Consider the following 21,950-nt stretch of genomic DNA (forward strand, 5'->3'; position numbering starts at 1 on the left):
GTAGGGCATGTTCCCTATCAGGAGAAAGGGGATCACAGGACCCTTGAAGGGAAGCGGTACCAAACATAGTTCCTCCCCTTCTGAAGAATGCAGCGATTTCCATGGGCTTCAGGTGCTCACCAAGACCACCACTGATGACCTCTTGCTAAAATCACCTGGAAAGTTTCATGTGGAAGAAGGAGAAAGAGTATCTGCCATTTACTTTCTAAAGGCAAAATCTGGAAGTCTGTGCAAACACCAATGGTAGAGTAATTAAATAGGAAATGGGATCTTTTATTCGTTTCTAAGTTGTACCACGGACTCCTGTGAGCTTCATCAAAATCTGGAAGCTTCCCATGCCTCCGTTTCCTCACTGGCACTGTACAAAGAGAGGATGTGTTTTGCAGAGACAGTGATCTAATAAATAAATGATCATTTTGTGAGAAAAAAAAAAAATCTACGGGCATGGGCACTATATACCTATTTAAAGTCACAGCCTGAAAAGCAAAAATAATCAATGTAGTTGGAATTTTCACAAACACAAAATGGAATTTCCTTTTCTTGTTTCAATTGAGTTCCATTAAACTGACAGGCAGGCAAATGTGTTATACATCAAAAACTTCACAACACGTAATGGGACAATTTCTCCCACTCGGTCAGCATATGTGCAAGAAGAAAATTTCCACTCAGCACTAGAGAGGTGGTGGTGTCTTCCTCGATATGTTTGGATTTGGGGACAATGATTCAATGTCTGCTTATTTGGAATAACTGTTTACGAAAGAGCTGAATTTCCCCTTCTTTAAATAGAACCCATACTTTGCCTCACTTAAATCAATATAAATATATGGCTCACTCCATCTGACTCTCACCCATGCATCAGAGACAACCGTGGGAGGCAGAGACCAGACTGAAACTGCCCTGCATCAAAAAGTGAAGGAGAATAAGGCCACTTGCTTATTTGTTCACCCTTTGGGGCAACTTTTTTTCTTCCTTTTTTTTTGTCTTCAGGTCTATACAGTCCTCTTATTAGCATAGATTTCAGGAACATACTTGTTTCTCTCTATTAAGAGCTATTCCAGGAGTACAACAGCAGTGAATAAGTCATTATGAATAAAAGATGTGAGTCATTGCCCCCTCATTTTATAAAGGCACACAGGACATCAGTGTGAAATGATAAGGATGAATAATGAAGGTAGGACTGTGATGGGGGAGGAGAGGAAATACAATTTCTGTTAAAAAAAAAAAAAAAAACAACTCTGCTTTGAAAAGTTCCAAGTCTGCCTCAGGGCACAGAGCACTTGCTTTTTTAGTTCTGAAATCATTAGACAAAGTGTTTTTTTTTTTTTTTTGGACTTAAGCTCAAAAGGGGCAGAATGAGAGGGGGGATTTCACTTCTCTCTTTAGTATTTTTATGAATGTGGCGAATATTCTATTAAATAAGATGTGCTACTTTTATATTTAGAAAAAACAATGAAGGTTATTTTTAAAACAAGTTCTTCACATTCTTGAGAATGGAACGGTTTTCTTGCAAAGGCACCTCCTTAACACTGAGCTGCCTGCCAGGTATGTGTCAGGGAGTGACTGAGCCCTTACTCGGGAACCCATGACCAGCTCTGAACCAGGGGCTCGCATTCCAGAGGGCTAGGGCCTGCCCTTCTCCACACAATTCCACTTCAGGAGTCAGGAGGGCAAGGCCCACCTGCCAAGGTCAGATCAACCCCTCCTAACTGCACACACACCCACACCCACACCCACACACACACATTTCACCCAAGTTCCCTGAGCAGACAGGAATTTAAGACAGATGTCACCAGATCCTTGGAGGACAAGAACACAGCGTTCCAACTGTGAGACACAGACGCTGGCCAAGAATGCAGCTTTCAAATGCCTGCCTAAAACACAGATTTAGGTCACAAGTACAAGGAGGAGGACCAGACTGATTCCAACTCACCTAAAATTTTGGGAATAATCAAGACCAAGGTGGCACTCGGGGGCAAGAAAACAAGAAGCAGAAAAGTCATCAACCTTTGTGTCAACATGAGCCACAGTAATATCAGTGGGACAGAAATAACAACCACCATCTCTCTGGCACTCTGTAACCCAGGAATGGTATGAGACAGTTTTCAAATTCAGGACAAATGCTTTCTGACTCATTGGAAAAGACCTGATGCTCAGAAAGATTGAAGGCAGGAGGAGAAGGGAACGACAGAGGACAAGATGGTTGGTTGGCATTGGTAACTCAACGGATGTGAGTCTGGACAAACTCCAGGAGATGGTGAAGGATAGGAAAACCTGGCATGCTGCAGTCCATGAGGTCTCAAAGGGTTGGACATGACTTAGTGACTGAACAACAACAATTTAACAAACAAGGAAAATGAGACTCAGAGAAGTTACTTTCCTAAAACTGCACAGTTAAAAAGCAGCTGAGCCAGGTTCAAAACCCCAGGCTAATTCCAGAGCCCCTGTCATTTGCATTCACGACCATAAGCTCCACAAAGTCAGGTCCCCAGTGGGGTCCATGATCAGCATCTACTGAAAAATGAAAGAACAAATAGCCGGCCCCTTCCCCAAGTTAGCACCATTTACTGAGAACCTACACTCCCAGGTAAGGATCTGTCAAGGATTAGCTCTAGTTCTTACACTAATTTTGCAAAATCAGTCTTATTATTCCCATTTTAGAACTGAGATAATGGAGGATTGGAGAAAATCTGTGCAACATCCTCAGGATTGGAAAATAGAGAACAGTATGAGACTTTCCCCCTGCCTGTAGAGAATTTACGATCAGACTGAGGAATATACCATTTATCTATCCACCCCACTCCAGTACTCTTGCCTGGAAAATCCCATGGACGGAGGAGCGTGGTAGGCTGCAGACCATGGGGTCTCGAAGAGTCGGACACGACTGAGCGACTTCACTTTCACTTTTCCCTTTCATGCATTGGAGAAGGAAATGGCAACCCACTCCAGTGTTCTTGCCTGGAGAATCCCAGGGACGGGGGAGCCTGGCGGGCTGCCGTCTATGGGGTCGCACAGAGTCAGACACGACTGAAGTGACTTAGCAGCAGCTATCACCTACCTATCATCCATCATCCATCTATCTACAGTCTGCTGCTGCTGCTAAGTCACTTCAGTTGTGTCCGACTCTTCCAGACGCCATGGTCTGCAGCCTACCACGCTCCTCCGTCCATGGGATTTTCCAGGCAAGAGTACTGGAGTGCGGTGCCATTGCCTTCTCCATCTACAGTCTAGCTAGGCCATTTATGTTAAGCTTCAAATGCAAGGTATGTACTTCAGAAGCTCAGTACAGATACAAATATTCCTGATTCTGTTTGTATTTTCTTGAAAATTCACTTGTAGAAATGCATTCCTCCAACGGAAAAAGCCCAGCAAATATGAGCACCAAATCTGGAAACCACTGGGCCATGACTGCTGTGGCTTGGTTGAGTGGAGGGAGAAGGCTCTTCACCAGCTACAAGACTGCCCCCTCAGCCTGGAGAAGCAGGTGGTACCAGGCTAAAATGGCTTGAAATCAGTCATATCTTCTTGTCTTTTCATACTATTTATGGGGTTCTCAAGGCAAGAATCCTGAAGTGGTTTGCCATTCCCTTCTCCAGTGGGCAAGAATACACAGAAGAACTATCCAAGAAAGATCATCATGACCCAGATAACCAGGTGTGATCACTCACCTAGAGCCAGACATCCTGGAATGTGAAGTCAAGTGGGCCTTAGGAAGCATCACTACAAGCAAAGCTAGTGGAGGTGATGGAATTCCAGTTGAGCTATTGCAAATCCTAAAAGATGATGCTGTGAAAGTGCTGCACTCAATATGCCAGCAAATTTGGAAAACTCAGCAGCGGCCACAGGACTGGAAAAGGCCAGTTTTCATTATAATCCCAAAGAAAGGCAATGCCAAACAATGTTCAAACTACCACACAATTGCACTCGTCTCACACGCTAGTAAAGTAATGCTCAAAATTCTCCAAGCCAGGCTTCAACAGTATGTGAACCATGAACTTCCAGATGTTCAAGCTGGTTTTAGAAAAAGCAGAGGAACCAGAGATCAAGTTGACAACATCCCTTGGATCATCAAAAAAGCAAGAGAGTTCCAGAAAAACATCTATTTCTGCTTTATTGACTACACCAAAGCCTTTGACGTGGCCTTTGTTGTGTGGATTATAACAAACTGTGGAAAATTCTTAAAGAGATGGGAATACCAGACCACCTGACCTGCCTTCTGAGAAATCTGTATGCAGGTCAAGAAGCAACAGTTAGAACTGGACATGGAACCATAGACTGGTTCCAAATTGGGAAAGGAGTATGTCAAGGTTGTATATTGTCACCCTGCTTATTTAACTTATATGCAGGGTACATCATGCAAAATGCCGGGCTGGATGAAGCACAAGTTGGAATCAAGATTGCCAAGAGGTAGCATCAATAACCTCAGGTATGCAGATGACACCACCCTTATGGCAGAAAGTGAAGAATAACTTAAGAGCCTTTTAATGAGAGTGAAAGAAGAGAGTAAAAAAGTGGCTTAAAACTCAAATTTCAGAAAACGAAGATCATGCCACCTGGTCCCATCACTTTGTGGCAAATAGATGCAGAAACAATGGAAACATTGACAGACTTTATTTTGGGGGGCTCCAAAATCACTGCAGATGGTGACTGCAGCTATGAAATTAAAAGACACTTGCTCCTTTCAAGAAAAGCTATGACCAACCTAGACAGCATATTAAAAAGCAGAGATATTACTTTGCCAACAAAGGTCTGTCTAGTCAAGGTTATGGTTTTTCCAGTGGTCATGTACGGATGTGAGAGTTGGACCATAAAAAAACTGAGAGCCGAAGAATTGATGCTTTCGAACTGTGGTATTGTAGAAGACTCTTGAGAGTCCCTTGGGCTGCAAGGAGATCAAACCAGTCAATCCTAAAGGAAATCAATCCTGAATATTCATTGGACGGACTGATGCTGAAGCTGAAACTCCAACACTTTCAGCCACCTGATGCAAAGAACTAATTCATTGGAAAAGACCCTGATGCTGGGAAAGATTGAAGACAGGAGAAGAGAATGAGATGGTTGGATGGCATCACCAACTCAATGGACACGAGTTTGAGCAAGCTCCAAGAGTTGGTGATGGACAGGGAAGCCTGGCATGCTGCAGTCCATGGCATTGCAAAGAGCTGGACACGACTGAGCAACTGAACTTAACTGAAAACATTCAGGTAGCTCCTCCAACCCCTATAAAAATGTCCCTCCCTTAAACCCAGACATTCTCCAATGGGTGATTCACCTCCTGCATTGGTGTCAGCCTTCCTCAAATATCCTCTGTTAAAATGCAAATCCCCATCCAGGTGGCACATTAAATTTCTGGGAGAAGAAGATGAAAGTCAGGACAACCAGCAAGGCTGGAAACAAATCCATTCATTCAGCGAATCTTTAATATTCACTAGATATGAAACATGTAACAGTGAACACACATGAATAAGACAAGACAAGGATTCCTCTGGTTTGAGGGGAACTTCCATTCTCACTTGGGCAGTGGGGGAGACAGACAATAGTTCTCAGGCAATGAAGAAACAAAAATTAAGTTCTCTGCTGGGAAAGAAAGCAATGCAGTAATGGAGTGGTACGGCGGGCCAGTGCTCAGCTGACTCTCAAAGGAGGTGATAAGCAAGCAAATGAAGAACTGAAGGGCCAGAAGGAACCAGATGCTGGTAAAGAATACTCTCGCCAAAGACAGCAGCACACACAAAGAGCCTGAGGTATCCCCAAAACATCAAAGGCAGGCAGGAAGGCTGGAGACCTGAGGAGTGGTATGCAAAATGAGCAGACAAAACCCTGAAGAGAGGTCATGTCAGCTTCTGCAGCAGGCGGGAGATTTTAGCCTGTCATTGGGGAACCACTGGAGGGGCTGAAGTGCACTGGAGAAAACCCAGTTTATGTATTTAAAAGGTGGCTGCCGCTGTTCTGTGCAGAATAAATCATACAGAGGTAATGAGCCCAGGTGGGGCTGGGGCGGGGGGGATGGACTAGAGTGAGAAGGGACCTAGGGAGGAAGGAAGGACTTGAACTAAACTTTGGAGCCAGAATCAATGGGGCTAATGATGGCCGGGCCGCAGTGGTGGACGGTGCGAAGGGGGAGGGATCCCAGTCCCCATGCATTAAGCCAAGTATGTATTAATAATATAATGTAATAATAATATTACAAGAAAGTCATCATAAGAGCCCTAATCACCACACTCACACAAATAAATTCCTTTGACAATGGACCACCTGGGTCCCCCAGGAAAGTCTTCAAAAGCATACATTTCTTATAGGAATCTGACCCCATAGAGCAGGGAATGCCTTTGTTTCAGGGAATGCCTCTGTTTCTAGATGAATGGGATTCCTGGGCTCAGGTATGAGTATTTCCTCTACCTCTTCCAGCATCTGCAGATGCTTTTCTGCTTGGTGCTCCTTGGAGGGTATTATTATCTTGTGAAAGTTTTAAAGAATGAGTGGAGTGTGACAGAATACAGCCAAGGAGACAGATCCCGGACAGTGACTCTCTGGATTCAATCACGGAGTTGTCAGCACACACTTCCTACAACTAGAACACTGCTGAGAAGGAATTACTGGAAGAAACCACACTTAAAGCTTTTAACCAGAGAAGCAGATTTTCTATTGGGCAAGGCCTGCCTTTCAGAAAACTTATGTTTAAAAAGTTTAAAAGTTGTATACAGTCATATGATTAAAAAGTGTTAAGTCATTTCAGTCGTATCTGACTTTGTGACCCCATGGACTATAGCCCACCAGGTTCCTTTGTCCATAAGGTTCTCCAGGTAAGAATACTGGGGTGCGTAACCATTCCCTTCTCCAGGGGATCTTCCTGATCCAGGGATCAAACCCAGGTCTCCTACATTGGAGGAAGATTCTTTACAGGGAAGCCCATGATTAAAAAGAAAAAAAAAAAAACAAAACACAACACTATCATTTATTAAGAACATTGAAATGTCACAATTAAATTAAATCAGAATTTACAGTTCAGCTTAATATCTCTCTCATTTTCTTAAAGTAAGAATCATCATGATCGCATTTTAATTAGTCTCCACAACATCACCACAGAAATGCTTACATAGAAATTCCCCCATTGACTCTGGTGGACTCATATAGGTGTCTAGACTGCCATGATGAGCAAAGACTACACCAATTGAGAAAATATGACGCAGTGGGGCCATCTTTCAAGAATCTAAAGAACGAAAGAGGTTCAATCACAAGAACAGTGTCAATTACACGGTTTATTAGTCTTAGATCAGCCAGACTCAACTGAGTCAAAGGGTAAAAAAAAAAAACCAACCTTAAAATAGAAAATGATAGCATCAGAGGAGAAAGCAGGAAACAGGAGGCAGGCAAAGAGAACTGTGGAGAACAAAGATATTAGAGGAGGAGAAGAAACTGGGGAGAGGAGAGAGAAGAAAGGAAGAGGCAGAAGCAGGAGAAAGAAGGATGGTGAGGGAGAGAACCACTGCGGAGGGGATGAGGGGACAGAAGTGTGTAGCAGGAGAAAGGAGACAGGAGGGGCTCATCATAGAATACAGGTCATTTCCTAAGAGAAGTTGTGTCCCTCGGCTAGACAACTGACTAAAACAGTTGGGAAGGACAGCATGGTTAAAGTAACTTCCTCTTGTTCTGACTGAAAAACAATGGACTCAGGACATACCTACTGATGTTAACCTGAGATGCTACCCCAGCTCTGAGTCCAGCCTCCCTCAACCACAGTTCCCTCACCTATAAAGTGAAACAGGTCTTTGCAAATTCGACTCTTCTCTAATTAAAAAAAAAAAAAATTAGAACAGTGCTGAGATTAAGACCACAGTAACAGGAGGTCAGCTGTTTCAATCTCCTTGATGTGTGTCCTTTAAAAAGTCACTAAACTCATTTGTGCCTCAGTTTTCTTGCCTAGAAATGGCAGGTGGTAATAATACTTATCTTATAAGTTTCTAGTAAAGATTAAGTTAGATTGAAGCCTGGTCAGAAGGGTGAGTTATTTGTTAGCGGAGATCTTTTATTGTAAATTTCAAGTATCTACTAACCCATATGCGGGTGGTGTAGGCTAACCTTGATTTAGATCAGAATTTTGCTGCCTGCTCTCATTAGATGTTTGACAGTTGAACTAATGGGCACGTGCCCCTCTAAGCCATTCCTGGTGGCTCAGATGATAAAGAATCTGCCTGTAATGCAGGAGACCTGGTTCAGTCCCTGGGTCAGGAAGATCCCTGGTAGAAGGCAATGGCAACCCACTCCATTATTCTTGCCTGGAGAATCCCATGGACAGAAGAGCCTGGTGGGTTACAGTTTGTGGGGTTGCAAAGAGTTGGACACGACTGAGCGACTTATACTTCTCAAGTCTACACATTACTGGATCACACTGAGACAAAATGCAGTCCTTTCTTTAGAGAATCCCAGGACAGCCTCCTTGATGTGTGGCTGGCACTCCTGGCTCCAACCCTGGGAGGGATTAAGAGAACAGGGGTCTGCACTCCACACTGAGGGAAGCAGACTGAACAGGGGCATCCTTGCTTGGTTCCCACTGAGGTCAAGCTTCTCACTTCCTAGGTTTGTCTACCTGGCACTTCAAAAATCCTGTTAATACTGTGCTCACTTGCCCCTATCTCCACCATCTTGATCACTGAAAAAAAGTTGTATGGAGTTGTTCACTGAAACACAAGCAGTAAAAGCATAATAACTTAGCCCTGCTCCCCTGCTTTTGTCCATCCTTTTATGTTCACTATAAATACACCACAGGATTTTGCTTGGTACTTTCATGAAATGGGAAAAAGAAAATTCTCTGTGTTTCAATAGGGTCGAATAAAGTGACTAGCTGTGGGGGAGAAAGATGCTACAAAACAAAGATGGCTTTGGCATCAAAGAATTCAAAGCTATTTTTCTAAATGTATTTTGATGAAAAGATTATTCTCTAAGCTACCGCCAAGTTCCCCATTCACTGACATTCCTGGATAGATCCTAAGTGTGTACTATTTGCAGAAAGAGGCTAAACTTTGATGAAGGAGTACATGCCCTGGGAAGGTGTTCACTTAATGCATTTTCTCTAAAGCTTTACAAAAGCAGTGCGACCCAGGTCCGGAACTCAAAAGATTAGCACAGCCTATTTTATTCTTTTTCTTTCTTCACCTCCATCTTTATAAGAGCTTAATTTAAGAAATAACAATGCTCAGACTCTAGGGTCCCCTGCAGTGTTCAGATTCCTATCCTCTCCCTAGCTGTGAACAGGCAGGTTTCCTACCCACTCCCCTGCCTCCATTTCTTCACCCTACTTGTGAACTGACCATGGTTCACGTGGCATTCTAAGAGCTCAGAATCAGAAACCCAACAACCTGAGTTCACTCAGCTGCTTACTAGATGCAAAAATTCAACTTCCTTAACTTTTCTTTGTCTCAATTTTTGCTTCTGTAGAGTGGAGAATACTATAGTACCACCTCATAGATTTGTGTGTGTGTGGCAACTCTTTGCATCCCCATGGCTCCTGCATCCCCTGCCAGGCTCCTCTGTCCATGGGATTCTCCAGGAAATTATAGTTGAAGTTAAATGAAATAAAGCATCTAGAGTAGGGTTCATCTCGTAATGTTACAGGGAAGAGTCAATTTTGACTCGTTCATGCTAGATCTGTTTCTTTAACTTTAAGCCTTGTTTGTTTGCTTTTTTTCCTTTTGTCATTTTAGTTATTATAATCATACATAATGGCCTGCCTCAGAGAATCCTGCCCCTCTGCCTGTTAAGCTAAAGTGCCTTTGTTCATAACCCGATCCACCTGTAGATTACAGGAATAAAGAAATTAATACATAGCCCTGTCTGAGGCTTGCCATTCTAGGAGATAGCTGCAAGAATTAAATGGTCTTCTCACTTTGTTTTCCACACCTCTCCCCAATTCTAATCCATAAAAGAACCTGGCATCCAGACATCGATAGAATGGTTATTTTGAGAAATTAGTCTGCCATCTTCTCCGTCAGCCGACTTTCCAAAAAAAGTTGTATTCCTTGCCTCAAGACTTTGTCTCCTGGATTCATTGGCTCCTTCTGCAGCGAGCAGATCGAGCTTGGACTAGGTTAACAGTAACTGTGCTAGCAATCACAGTATCAGCTCTCTGCTCAAGACCTTAGGAATGCAGCAGTCTTCCTCCCACCTTGGTCCTCTGCCACGCTGAGACCCTGTATCCCCAAGGCCAACCAATAGTTGTAGGAATGATCTTCAGCCCACAGATGCAGCCTCTGTCCCATTTCTGATCTAGCCTGTGTATCAGCCTCAGGCCCCAAGCTACCAAGGCCTGCAGTTTAACACAAAGATTCAGGAGGCTAGAAACTCCCATGTCTTCTAAGCTGAGCTGCCTGCAGGCCTGGTCCTGGAATGTTTGCCCAATCTCTGAGACCAGCCTTCAGCACAATCTCTTGGTTTATACGTCAGTCCTGGATTGTCAAGGGGAACTCTAGACTACTCAGGCAGGTCCTGAAATTCACAGCCCTGATATCCCAGAGTTCAGAAGCTCGGGACACTGCTGGAGTTCCCTTTACTTTGTGAACCCTAACCGCACACTTTTCTGCAGCTTCACCCTTATCCTCCTTGTATTAGCAGAACAGATCTGACATTGGCATCCAGCATCTCCCCATCCACCCAAACCAAGCCCTTGTCCTGAATATGCTCTGCCTGCCCGTGGACACGCTTGCACCTTAGCTGCGCCCCGTGAACAGGGATCGGTACATTGCCTTCAAAAAGCAGCATCTGGTCAACTTCGTGGGCTTCACGCCAGCCTCCGGACTAACTTGCCTCCAGCGGTGCACGCGTTCCGGAGTAGGGAGCCCAATGCCTTCCTGGGCTCCCCACTCCCAAACCCCACCTACTAGACCAAGCAGCTCTTTGCCCTGGAGATCAAAATGAAGGTGCAGCAGCAGTGGAAGGACTCGGCTCAGGTTAGGACAGCCCCCAGATGTCTGTCAGGGGCCCAGGATCTGCGGGAACCGGTGCTGTGGCCAGAAGGGTGCAGCCTCCCACCCGGCGCAGCCGCTCGAGCACACCCTGAAGAGGTCAGCTCTGGAGCAGCCAGCTGAGATGGACTTCTGCCGTCCTCAGGAAAGCAGCAGGCGGAGCGCAGAGACCTACGCAGCCATGTACTCACGAGCTCTGCGGAAGTTAGGAGGGTTCAGCTTCAAGGGGGGCGTCTCCAAGGCTGTAGGGGTGCAGCCTGCACATCAGTGACCTGCTGCTGCCTGGGCGCAGGCCATGTGCCCGAGATCCACGCCAACACCCCCATCCACGCCCGAGGCCCTGGCATTATTTTCTCTCAGCTAGAAATATACAAAACCACAGACACCCTCAAAAAGTCGTTTAAAAAAAAAAAAACTTTAAAATGTGGAGTGGGGGGGACTTACAATTAAAAAAATTCCCATCCAAGGCAAAGTTGTCTTCTCACTGCGTCTGAGTCTTGGACCCCCTTGCTCTTCAGGGTCCCTGTTTTATCAGTGGTCCTCTCTTTGTAGTGAGAGGCTCTCAGTGCCTTCTCTCAAGCCCCTCCCAACTTCCAAAAAGAGAAAGTCAGCTCACACATAACCCTTGCTTCCTCTCCATCCAGTGACCTGTATTCTTCTTTTTCTTTAAAAAGAATTTGGAGCTTAATTTCCTCCCATTCACTCTACCGTGTAATACACTGGGGTTTCTGCCCTCCCCACATCACTGTTATGCATACCTAAGATTTTTAGGCCCTGACACACCTCTTCATTTTCCTCTTAACCCCACATCCTTCCTGACCCCGTGATCTCACACACCTGGATAACCAGGTGAACAGAATTAACAACATCTATACATCAGATAACCCTGTCACACCCCTTCAACCATCTCTCAGCAGTGCTTCTCAATTACCAGAACAAAAGGATTATGATTTTGTGTTGTTAGGGCATCTAGGGATACAGGTTCATCTGTAACTCACAACAGAGAGAAAATCCTGTGTAATGAGCACAGAAGTGAAATGTGTTTTCCACGTGCCCTTTCAATCTCAATTTCCTTTCATTGATTCCCATTCTTCCTTTTCAATGTTTACATAATGGCACCCCACTCCAGTACTTTTGCCTGGAAAATCCCATGGACAGAGGAGTCTGGTAGGCTGCAGTCCATGGGGTCGCTAGAGTCGGACATGACTGAGCGACTTCACTTTCACTTTTCACTTTCATGCATTGGAGAAGGAAATGGCAACCCACTCCAGTATTCTTGCCTGGAGAATCCCGGGTACGGGGGAGCCTGGTGGGCTGCTGTCTCTGGGGTTGCACAGAGTCGGACAGGACTGAAGCGACTTAGCAGCAGCAGCAGCAGCAGCAGGGTGCTATACTTTGGGGTATATTTCAAGTTATACAGCTGAGTTGAAGGTCAAATAGAACTCACTTGGGGATGGCTCCCCTATAAGTAAACTAGGTTTGCATCTAGCCTCAAAGGGAGGGTTAACAAAGAAGCTTTTTAGAGCAAAAGCAGTTTAAAACAGGAGTTGTCCACACTGTGATTTTAAACAGCTCTTCACACTAAATATTTAATAATATTATTAAATTTTTATTAATTTAATATTATTATTAAATATTATAATTTTTGTTAATTTATTAAAATTAATGTTAATAAAATTAAAAGTTACTTTATATCCACAATGCTTCATAAAGAACAATTGAGAAAACTCCAGAGGTGGCTGGAAAAACACAGGGAAATAGGAAGCAGGCATGGTTCTGGATACTGGGGGAACTTAGTCATATAACAGTTGGTGGAGACACCCTGCAGATGATTCATATAAAGACAGAAGACCCCAAGATAACAGGATGGTGGGTGTAACAACAATAGCTAGTGTAACAGTGAGATGTGAACACTAATGATGGAAACAAAGGCCAGGACAGCTACCAAGGGCACAACCACACTTGGCAAGCACACAAGAAGTACCAGGGAAGAACTGGAAATCTGTCACCAACCCAGCTTGGGGGCGCAGAATATCTGAATTGGACAGGTACTTGGTGGCCACTGGGACAAACATGGTCAAATTACAGACAATGTGCCTTCCCTCTCCCTAGTCTCGCTCTACTTTTCTCTTCCTAAACAACTCAGTTTGATAGCTCAAAAGTAGGGTAAAGTGAAGTAAGCAACTGCAGGACTAGGGTCAGGAGACTGAAGGTATGAGAAGAGCAGAGGTGGGAATGGAGCAGAGTGAAAAAGAAAACAGGCACAGGACGGATGTGTGATGCAGGGCAACAGAACCTAGAACCCAGACAAAGGGAACAGGCATCCATGTTGATGGGAAAGTGGTACAGCGCTGGGTGTCAGAGCCAAAACAGAGAAAAGTGACAACCCCAGAGGGAGACAGGCTAGCTAGGGAATCAACAGTGGGCAGGCATGATGGTTGGAGCCCAAGTAGGGTGAGGAGGGCACTCACATGAGGCATCTGGGCGGGTCACTAGCATGGAATGGAGGAGCCCAATTCAGTCAGCATCTACACAAGAAAGGAGGTGGCTGTAGCCATAACAGCAGTGGAATATTGGTTATAAATAGGGGGCTCATCAAATGACTAAATATATTAAGAATAATGGGAACTAGTTTTGTCACTGTCAGAGAAGACAGTTTACAAATTTGTAAACAGAGAAAACAAGAATGAGTCTTATGTTGTTGAACTGGAATTGAATTTATTAGTATAAATTCATAATCTTCTAAATGTACAGATAAATATACTAATAGCTACAGATGTGACTGTGTTTTGATTTACATGTGTGTATCTATGCAGACTCACCTATTCCATTCAGTGGACCTGGAAGAGTAACACCCAATAGCAGTGAGCACATCTAATGTCCAGATCTTTGCTTCTATGTACCATTTTCAGGAAAGGGAGAAAAAGTTCCCTGAAGTAATGGCTGATTCTAGAGCTAGGAAAGTACAAGATAAGTCTAGAATATCTTACCGTACCCGAAAACAACAGAGTTGAGCAACAGAGTTGCTCAAATAGTGATAGATCAGGTCAAAAGGACAGAGACGCTGATGTATGGAACAGTCTTATGGACTCTGTGGGAGAGGCAGAGGGTGGGAAGATTTGGGAGAATGGCATTGAAACATGTAAAATATCATGTATGAAACGAGATGCCAGTCCAGGTTCGATGCACGATACTGGATGCTTGGGGCTGGTGCACTGGGACGACCCAGAGGGATGGTATGGGGAGGGAGGAGGGAGGAGGGCTCAGGATGGGGAACACATGTATACCTGTGGCGGATTCATTTTGATATTTGGCAAAACTAATACAATTATGTAAAGTTTAAAAATAAAATAAAATTTAAAAAAAAAAGAATCAAAAAAAAAAAAAAAAAAAAGGACACAGATGCCGGGCTGAAGGACTTCCACTGACCAAATTGAGATACATGAGCAACACAATAAATAATGATGTATTAGGATGCACGTTCATACTAACATCAATAAACGAATGTCTATGAGAAAGAGCATGTTTACATATTTTCAAAGTCCTTTCCCCCTAAATATTTATTAATTAGGGAGAGTAGAAAAACTTTCCACTTTACACTGTTTTCTTCAGTTCCTCCAAGGTACTTCCTTGCATATTTCCTGCTCCATGACCTGTTCACATGTTCCAGAAACGCTCTCTTCCTTTTATCACATTTGTCCTTCAAACTCAGATCAAAAATTATCTTCTCCAAAAGCCTTCTCCCAAATCCTAGACCTTACTGGGTCCCTATTTTATATGCTCCTGTAGCATTCATAGCACTTACCAACATCCCAATTATGTTTGCAATTAGTTATCTAATATCTAATACCAACAGCTAGGCACACCGACATCCTTCTTATGCTACAGACATTTATTAGTGGTAGCAGTAAATGCTGATATTCGCACTTTTCCATGTAAGCATTCGCTGTGGAATATTCCCAAGGTAGACTTTGACAAAATGCAGAGAGAACTTAGAGAAAACAGTCAACAGATGCTTTTTTGCACACTCCCTGAAGCAAGCTATAGTCACAGGCTTAAAATCCAGATCTTCCAGCTCCAAGTTCAGAGCTATGCCACAAGCCTCCTGCTCTCTTCTGGAAATTCCACAGTGCCCAATTTACATACAACTTCTCCACAGAGACACTGAGCCTTTAAAAATCTACAGTAAGAATTCCCTTCCTTCTTAAGACTGACTGATAGCTTATACTATTTAATATTTAAAGGAAGACTACGAATAGCCAAAGGGTATATAAGAAGATGTTCAACATCATTAATCATCAGGGAAATGCAAATCAAAACCTCAGTGAGGTATCAACTCACACCTGTCAGAATGGCTATTAGCAAAAAAAAAAAAAGTTAGGACTTCCCTGGTGGCCCAGTGGTTGAGAATCCACCTTGCAATGCAGGGCATGTGAGTGCAATCCCTAGCCCAGGAACTAAGATCCTGTGTGCCTCAAGACCCAGCACAGCCAAATAAATATTAAAAAAAAGAATGTATTGTACAACATGGGGAGTAAAAAAGAAAAGCTGACAAGGTTGAGGAGGATGTGGAGAAACTGAACCCTTATCCACTGTGGGTGAGAATGTGAAACAGTGCCCCTGCTTTGGAAAAGAGTATGGATATTTCATAAAAACTTAAAAGGAGAACTACCATACAATCCACCAATGCCACTTCTGGGTAGATATTCAGAAGAATTGAAATCAGGATCACAACGAGCTATCTGCACTCCCACATTCATCACAGCATTATTCACAAAAGCAGAAACATGAAAATAACCAAATGTTCATCAACAGATAACAGACAAAGAAAATATGAAATACACACACACACACACACCCCACCATGGAATAGTATTCAGCCTTTAAAAAGAAGGAAATCTTACCATTTGAGATACCACGGATGAACCCTGCATTGGTAAACAATGGTACATTAACGATGGGAAGTACCTTGGCCACAGACTGCTCAGTGTCAGCAGTGCTGAATTCCATGAGACCCTGGAAATTGTTCAGCCTTCATTTCACAGACAAGGAAGCTTGGACTGTGGTGTATTAAGGGACTTGCCTCAGAACTCCTGAGAACTAGGAGCAGTGAGGCGTGAAGTGCAGGTTTCTCAACACCAAGTCCAAAGCTTTTGATTAATAAAAAAATAATATTCTCCATAAACCTAAATCACAATGGGCTGGGCTAGAGGTTGAATTAAAAGGGAAGAACAATCCATTTATCAGACTTGCATCTCTTTATTAAAACAGTTGAATGGAAACAGAATTAACTAGTTAAAAAAACTGAATCTTTTCCAGAAAAGGGATGTAAAGCATTTATCAGTAGGTCTCAAATCCCTTCCTGTTCATTGGACAAGGCAAATGGCATCACAATCTTCCAGAGAGAAAGGGAAGGGAAACTAGTCAGAAGAGAAACTGGATGAGTGCCTTCCATCCATCCTCCAGGTTCAGACATGCCCCCTGCTCTAGTGCCATTTCAAACAAATGACGATCGAGGATCTTTTACATCTTCACCTATAGTTGTCACTGTGATTTCATCCATATTCTGAACCAGAGCTTTAGATACAAATCCATTTCTGTGGACATCTTATCAACAAACTGTGGGAAATTCTGAAAGAGATGGGAATACCAGACCACCTGACCTGCCTCCTGAGAAATCTGTAGGCAGGTCAAGGAACAACAGTTTGAACCGGACATGGAACAACTGACTGGTTCAAGATTGGGAAGGGAGTACGACAAGGCTGTATATTGTCACTCCGCTTAGTTAACTTAAATGCAGAGTACATCATGCGAAATGCCAGGCTGGATGAAGCACATGATGGAATCCAGGCTTCCAGGAGAAATATCAACAACCTCAGGTATGCAGATGATATCACTCTAATGGCAGAAAGTGAAGGGGAAGTAAAGAGCCTTTTGATGTAGGTGAAAGAGGAGAGTGAAAAAGCTGGCTTGAAACTCAGCATTAAAGAAAATTAAGATCACGGCATCTGGTCCCATCACTTCATGTCAAATAGAAGGGGGAATCATGGAAGCAGTGACAGTTTTTATTTTCTTGGGCTCCAAAATCACTGCAGACAGTGACTGCAACTGTGAAATTAAAAGATGTTTGCTCCTTGGAAGGAAAGCTATGACAAACCTACATCAGTTCAGTTCAGTAGCTCAGTTGTGTCTGACTCTTTGCGACCTCATGGACTGTAGCATGCCAGACTTACCTGTCCATCACCAACTCCCGGAGCTTGCTCAAACTCGTGTCCATCGAGTCAGTGATACCATCCAACCATCTCAGCCTCTGTTGTCCCCTTCTCCTCCTGCCTTTAATCTTTCCCAGCATCAGAGTCTTTTTCACTGAGTCAGTTATTTTCATCAGGTAGTCAAAGTATTGGAGCTTCAGCTTCAGCATCAGTCCTTCCAATGAATATTTAAGACTGATTTCCTGTAGGATTGACTGGTTTGATCTCTGTGCAGTCCAAGGGACTCTCAAGAGTCTTCTCCAACACCACACTTTAAAAGCATAAAGTCTTCAGTGCTCAGCTTTCTTTATAGTCCAACTCCCACATCCATACATGACTATCAGAAAAACCATAGCTTTGACTAGACAGATCTTTGTTGGCAAAGTAATGTCTCTACTTTTTTTTTTAATTTTATTTTATTTTTAAACTTTACATAATTGTATTAGTTTTGCCAAATATCAAAATGAATCCGCCACAGGTATACATTAATATGCTGTTTAAGTTGGTCATAGCTTTTCTTCCAAGGAGGAAGCGTCTTTTAATTTCATGGCTGCAGTCACCATCTGCAGTAATTTTGGAGCCCAAAAAAACAAAGTCTGTCACTGTTTCCATCATTTCTCCATCTATTTACCATGAAGTGATGGGACCAGATACCATGATCTTAGTTTTTTGAATGTTGAGTTTTAAGCCATCTTTTTCACTCTCCTCTTTCACTTTCATTAAGAGGTTCTTTAGTTCCTCTTCAGTTTCTGCCATAAGGGTGGTGTCATCTGCATATCTGACGTTATTGATATTTCTCCCGGCAATCTTGATTCCAGCTCGTGCTTCTTCCAGCCCAGCATTTCTCATGATGTACTCTGCATATAAGTTAAATAATCAGGGTGACAATATATAGCCTTGAGGTACTCCTTTTCCTATTTGGAACCAGACTGTTGTTCCATGTTCAGTTCTAACTGTTGCTTCTTGACCTGCATACAGATTTCTCAGGGGGCAGGTAAGCTAGTCTGGTATTCCCATCTCTTTCAGAATTTTCCAGTTTTCTGTGATTGACACAGTCAAAGGCTTTGGTATAATCAATAAAGCAGAAGTAGATATTTTTCTGGAACTCTTGTGCTTTTTCAACGATCCAAGGGATGTTGGCAATTTGATCTCTGGTTCCTCTGTCTTTTCTAAAACCAGCTTGAACATCTTGAAGTTCACGGTTCACGTACTGTTGAAGCCTGGCTTGGAGAATTTTGGGCATTAGTTTACCAGCATGTGAGATGAGTGCAATCATGTGGTAGTTTCAACATTGTTTGGCATTGCCTTTCTTTGGGATTGAAATGAAAACTGATCTTTTCCAGTCCTGTGGCCACTGTTGCATTTTCCAGATTTGCTGGCATATTGAGTGCAGCACTTTCACAGCATCATCTTTTAAAATTTGAAATAACTCAACTGGAATTTCATAACCTCCTCTAGCTTTGTTCGTAGTGATGTTTCCTAAGGCCCACTTGACTTTGCATTCTAGGATGTCTGGCTCTAGGTTAGTGATCACACCATTGTGGTTATCTAGGTCATGAAGATCTTTTCTGTATAGTTCTTCTATATTCTTGCCACCTCTTCTTAATATCTTCTGCTTCTGTTAGGTCCATACCATTTCTGTCCTTTATTGTGCTCATCTTTGCATGAAATGTTCCCTTGGTATCTCTAATTTTCTTGAAGAGATCTCTAGTCTTTCCCATTCTGATGTTTTCCTCTACTTCTTTGCACTGATCACTGAGGAAGGCTTTCTTATCTCTCCTTGCTATTCTTTGGAACTCTGCATTCAAATGGGGGTATCTTTCCTTTTCTCCTTTGCCTTTCACTTCTTTTCTCAGCTCTTTGTAAGGCTTCTTCAGACAACCATTTTGCCTTTTTTGCATTTCTTTTTCTTGGGGATGGTCCTCATCACTGTCTCCTGTACACTTCTCCCACTGGAGAAGGGAATGGCAAACCATTCAGTATTCTTGCCTTGAGAACCCCATGAACAGTATGAAAAAGATATAACACTGAAAGATGAACTCCCCAAGTTGGTAGATGCCTAATATGCCACTGGAGAAGACAAATCTAGATAGTGTATTGAAAGATAGAGACATCATTTTGCTGACAAAGGTCCAGATAGTCAAGGCTATGGTTTTACCAGTAGTCATGTATGGAAGTGAGAGTTGGACTATGAAAGAAGGCTGAGTGCCAAACAATTGATACTTTCAAATTGTGGTGCAGGAGAAGGCTCTTGAGAGTCCCTTGGACTGCAAGGAAGTCAAACCAGTCAATCTTAAAGGATATCAGTCCTGAGTGTTCATTGGAAGGACTGATGCTGAAGTTGAAACTCCAATACTTTGGCCACCTGATGTGAAGAGCTGACCCATTGGAAAAGACCCTGATACTGGGAAAAATTGGAGGCAAAAGGAGAAAGGAGCAGTAGAGGATGAGATGGTTAGACAGCATCACTGACTCAATGGACATGAATTTGAGCAAACTCCAGGAAACAATGGAAGATAGAAGAGACGGGTATGCTGCAATCCATGGGGTCTCAAAGAGTCAGACACATCTTTGAGACTGAACAACAACTCTCTGCCCCACTCCTAAGACACACACACACAGTCTGCTCCTGTATTTGCAATGAACACCAAGTTGTCTGGAAACTCTATGAGCAGATCATTTGCAGTGTTCTTTCCGTATCAAGCTACATAGAGGTTAGAAAAGAGGAAAGAAATTTATATAAATAAGTTAAATAACTTGTTATATAAGTTATATGAGTTATGTATATTTAAAATTAGATAAAGCATCAACGGATATTTGAAATATATAAATTATTTTCAAAGTTCTATATACACGTCTCATAAGTTAAATAAGCCTTATTGAACAAACAGCTCAAACTTGTGTGTTTGTTCTGCAGACGTGCTTTTAAAAATTATAAAAATAAAAATTATAAGAAAAAGAAAAGCCAAAGAGAGAGCCCAGAAAACCCACAACTGGGGGAGAAAATTGGTCCTTAGAGATAAGCCAAGAATGTTGGAGGATCGCAAAGAGAGAAGTTCAGTTGTAAACTTAAAAAAAAAAAAAAAAAAAACTTGTTAGAAGAAAGGAAGCCTGCGTGGAAGGAAAGTAGTGCTATCTGATGACCTAGTCAGAGGCTGGAAGCTGTGCCTTTTTGAATTGTGTGACTCATTCCTTGGGACCAAAGCAGAAAGCAAGTGAGGAAAAAATTTCCAGAGAAAAATCTGTCTGTAAACAGGGTGGCGGGTAGTCAGGGCCTGGTGAAGGGGTGAGTCAATGACACGAAATGGGACTGCTTAGTATGAACTTTTGTAACTGATAAACCGGTTTCTCAGAATAGCTCAGTGTCCTCCCGGCCAGTTTCACTGCAAAGCCTTGAAGGGATCGCAGTGAGGATGTGTGGTCTGGAAGGAGACACTGGCGTAGGAAAGTCACTCTAAGTGAACTCCTGGCTTGTCTCAAGCAGGGAAATCAGCAAATCCAACAACACACACTATTGGGAAATCTCAGGTCTTTTTTTTTTTTTTTTAATGTGTTTGTTTAGAGGAAGATTTTCAGTGCTAAACTATTTGAAAAGCCTTAAAAGCAGATAACCAGGTATAATCCATGAAGAAGGCAAACAGGACATCCTGGTACTAACAAATGGTTATGGAAAAGTGGAAAAAGAAACATATGTGCACTTTCTCTCAGGCCCCAATGTATTCAGTCAAAGATTAGAATTTAATGATAGTAAGGTGGCCCAGCCCAGGAGCAGAGGTCATGTCTCCCATCCCTGTGGTCTGAGCGGGCAGGGGCACTATTATAAGCAGTCCTGTCTGCATGGACAGTGTCCTCCCAGAGCTGAGAAGGGAGCCCCATTCTTGCTTTGCCTTTTATACCTAGACTTTCATGAATATTCTGGAAAATGCCACACTTACAATCTCATAAGGGAACATTTATAAACATCAAGATCTTCTCATTCTGAACCCATTCTGAAATGTAGCATCAGCAAGTCTCCATCTCTTTGGGAAGGGGATGAAAGGCAGAACAGTGTTGGTTATTATTATTTCCCTCAGGTTTCCGAGGCCCAGAAAGCTTTTCTCTTCTCAACAGCCTAGATGAAATATGGAAGCAAGAGACTGCTACTTAGCACACACACCAGAGAGATGAGAACGAAAGAGCCTGAGAATCACCGGAAGCTGTCCATGGACTCTAACATAACAAAAGACTGCAGAGAACAGAAGAGCAGCAAATGATGACAATGAGTACACCTGACCACAATAACCCATCCTACCTGGCATCTAAGGGTCCGTGTATCTTTTCCATCTTTTTCTGTTATATCACAGCATCTAAGATTCCTCTTATACCCTTTGAGTCATCAACACTGATTAGAATAGCAGTGTCCTCCAGCCCCGACTACATCTATGCATCATTAGGCATCTGAGCAAACAATTTGACAAAAGGATGTAATTTGTAAAAGAATGAACTCAAGAAGAATTAAGGTCTCTGGGTTTGACAGGCCAGTGCTTGTCAGATTTTAATGCACATGCAAATTCCATGAGACGCCTGTTAAAGTTTATGTTCTGTTTCAGCAGATGAGGGGTAGGAGCTAAGAATCTGCCTTTCTAACAAGCTCCCAGGTGGTGCTCACTCTGCTGTCCATAGGCCACAGTCGACTCAAACAAGAGACCCAAAGAGGCAAAGGATCACATCTAAGGTCACATGGTTAGTAAGCATTGATCTCAGT

The 21,950-nt window shown here is 42.9% G+C and overlaps 1 protein-coding gene across 3 annotated transcripts in view; it reads right to left on the minus strand.

Moving 5' to 3' along the window:
- ADAMTS12 (ADAM metallopeptidase with thrombospondin type 1 motif 12) overlaps nt 1–21,950 on the minus strand; it is a 395,312-nt gene that overhangs the window by 348,319 nt on the left and 25,043 nt on the right. Inside the window, exon 1 of one of the 3 annotated variants that reach the window (XM_086361323.1) lies at nt 11,400–20,292. The exons of the other annotated variants lie outside the window; for them this stretch is intronic. Within the exon in view, the coding sequence (XP_086217449.1) occupies nt 11,400–11,417 (18 nt within the window). The 5' untranslated portion in view covers nt 11,418–20,292. Of the gene's footprint in view, nt 1–11,399; nt 20,293–21,950 lie in introns of those variants that run through there. 3 annotated transcript variants of the gene reach the window in all.

Source organism: Bos grunniens, chromosome 20 (assembly GCF_055505025.1).
Source record: "Bos grunniens cultivar Pamir isolate PY7600 chromosome 20, Bosgru_T2T1.0, whole genome shotgun sequence".
NCBI classification, from domain to species: domain Eukaryota; kingdom Metazoa; phylum Chordata; class Mammalia; order Artiodactyla; family Bovidae; genus Bos; species Bos grunniens.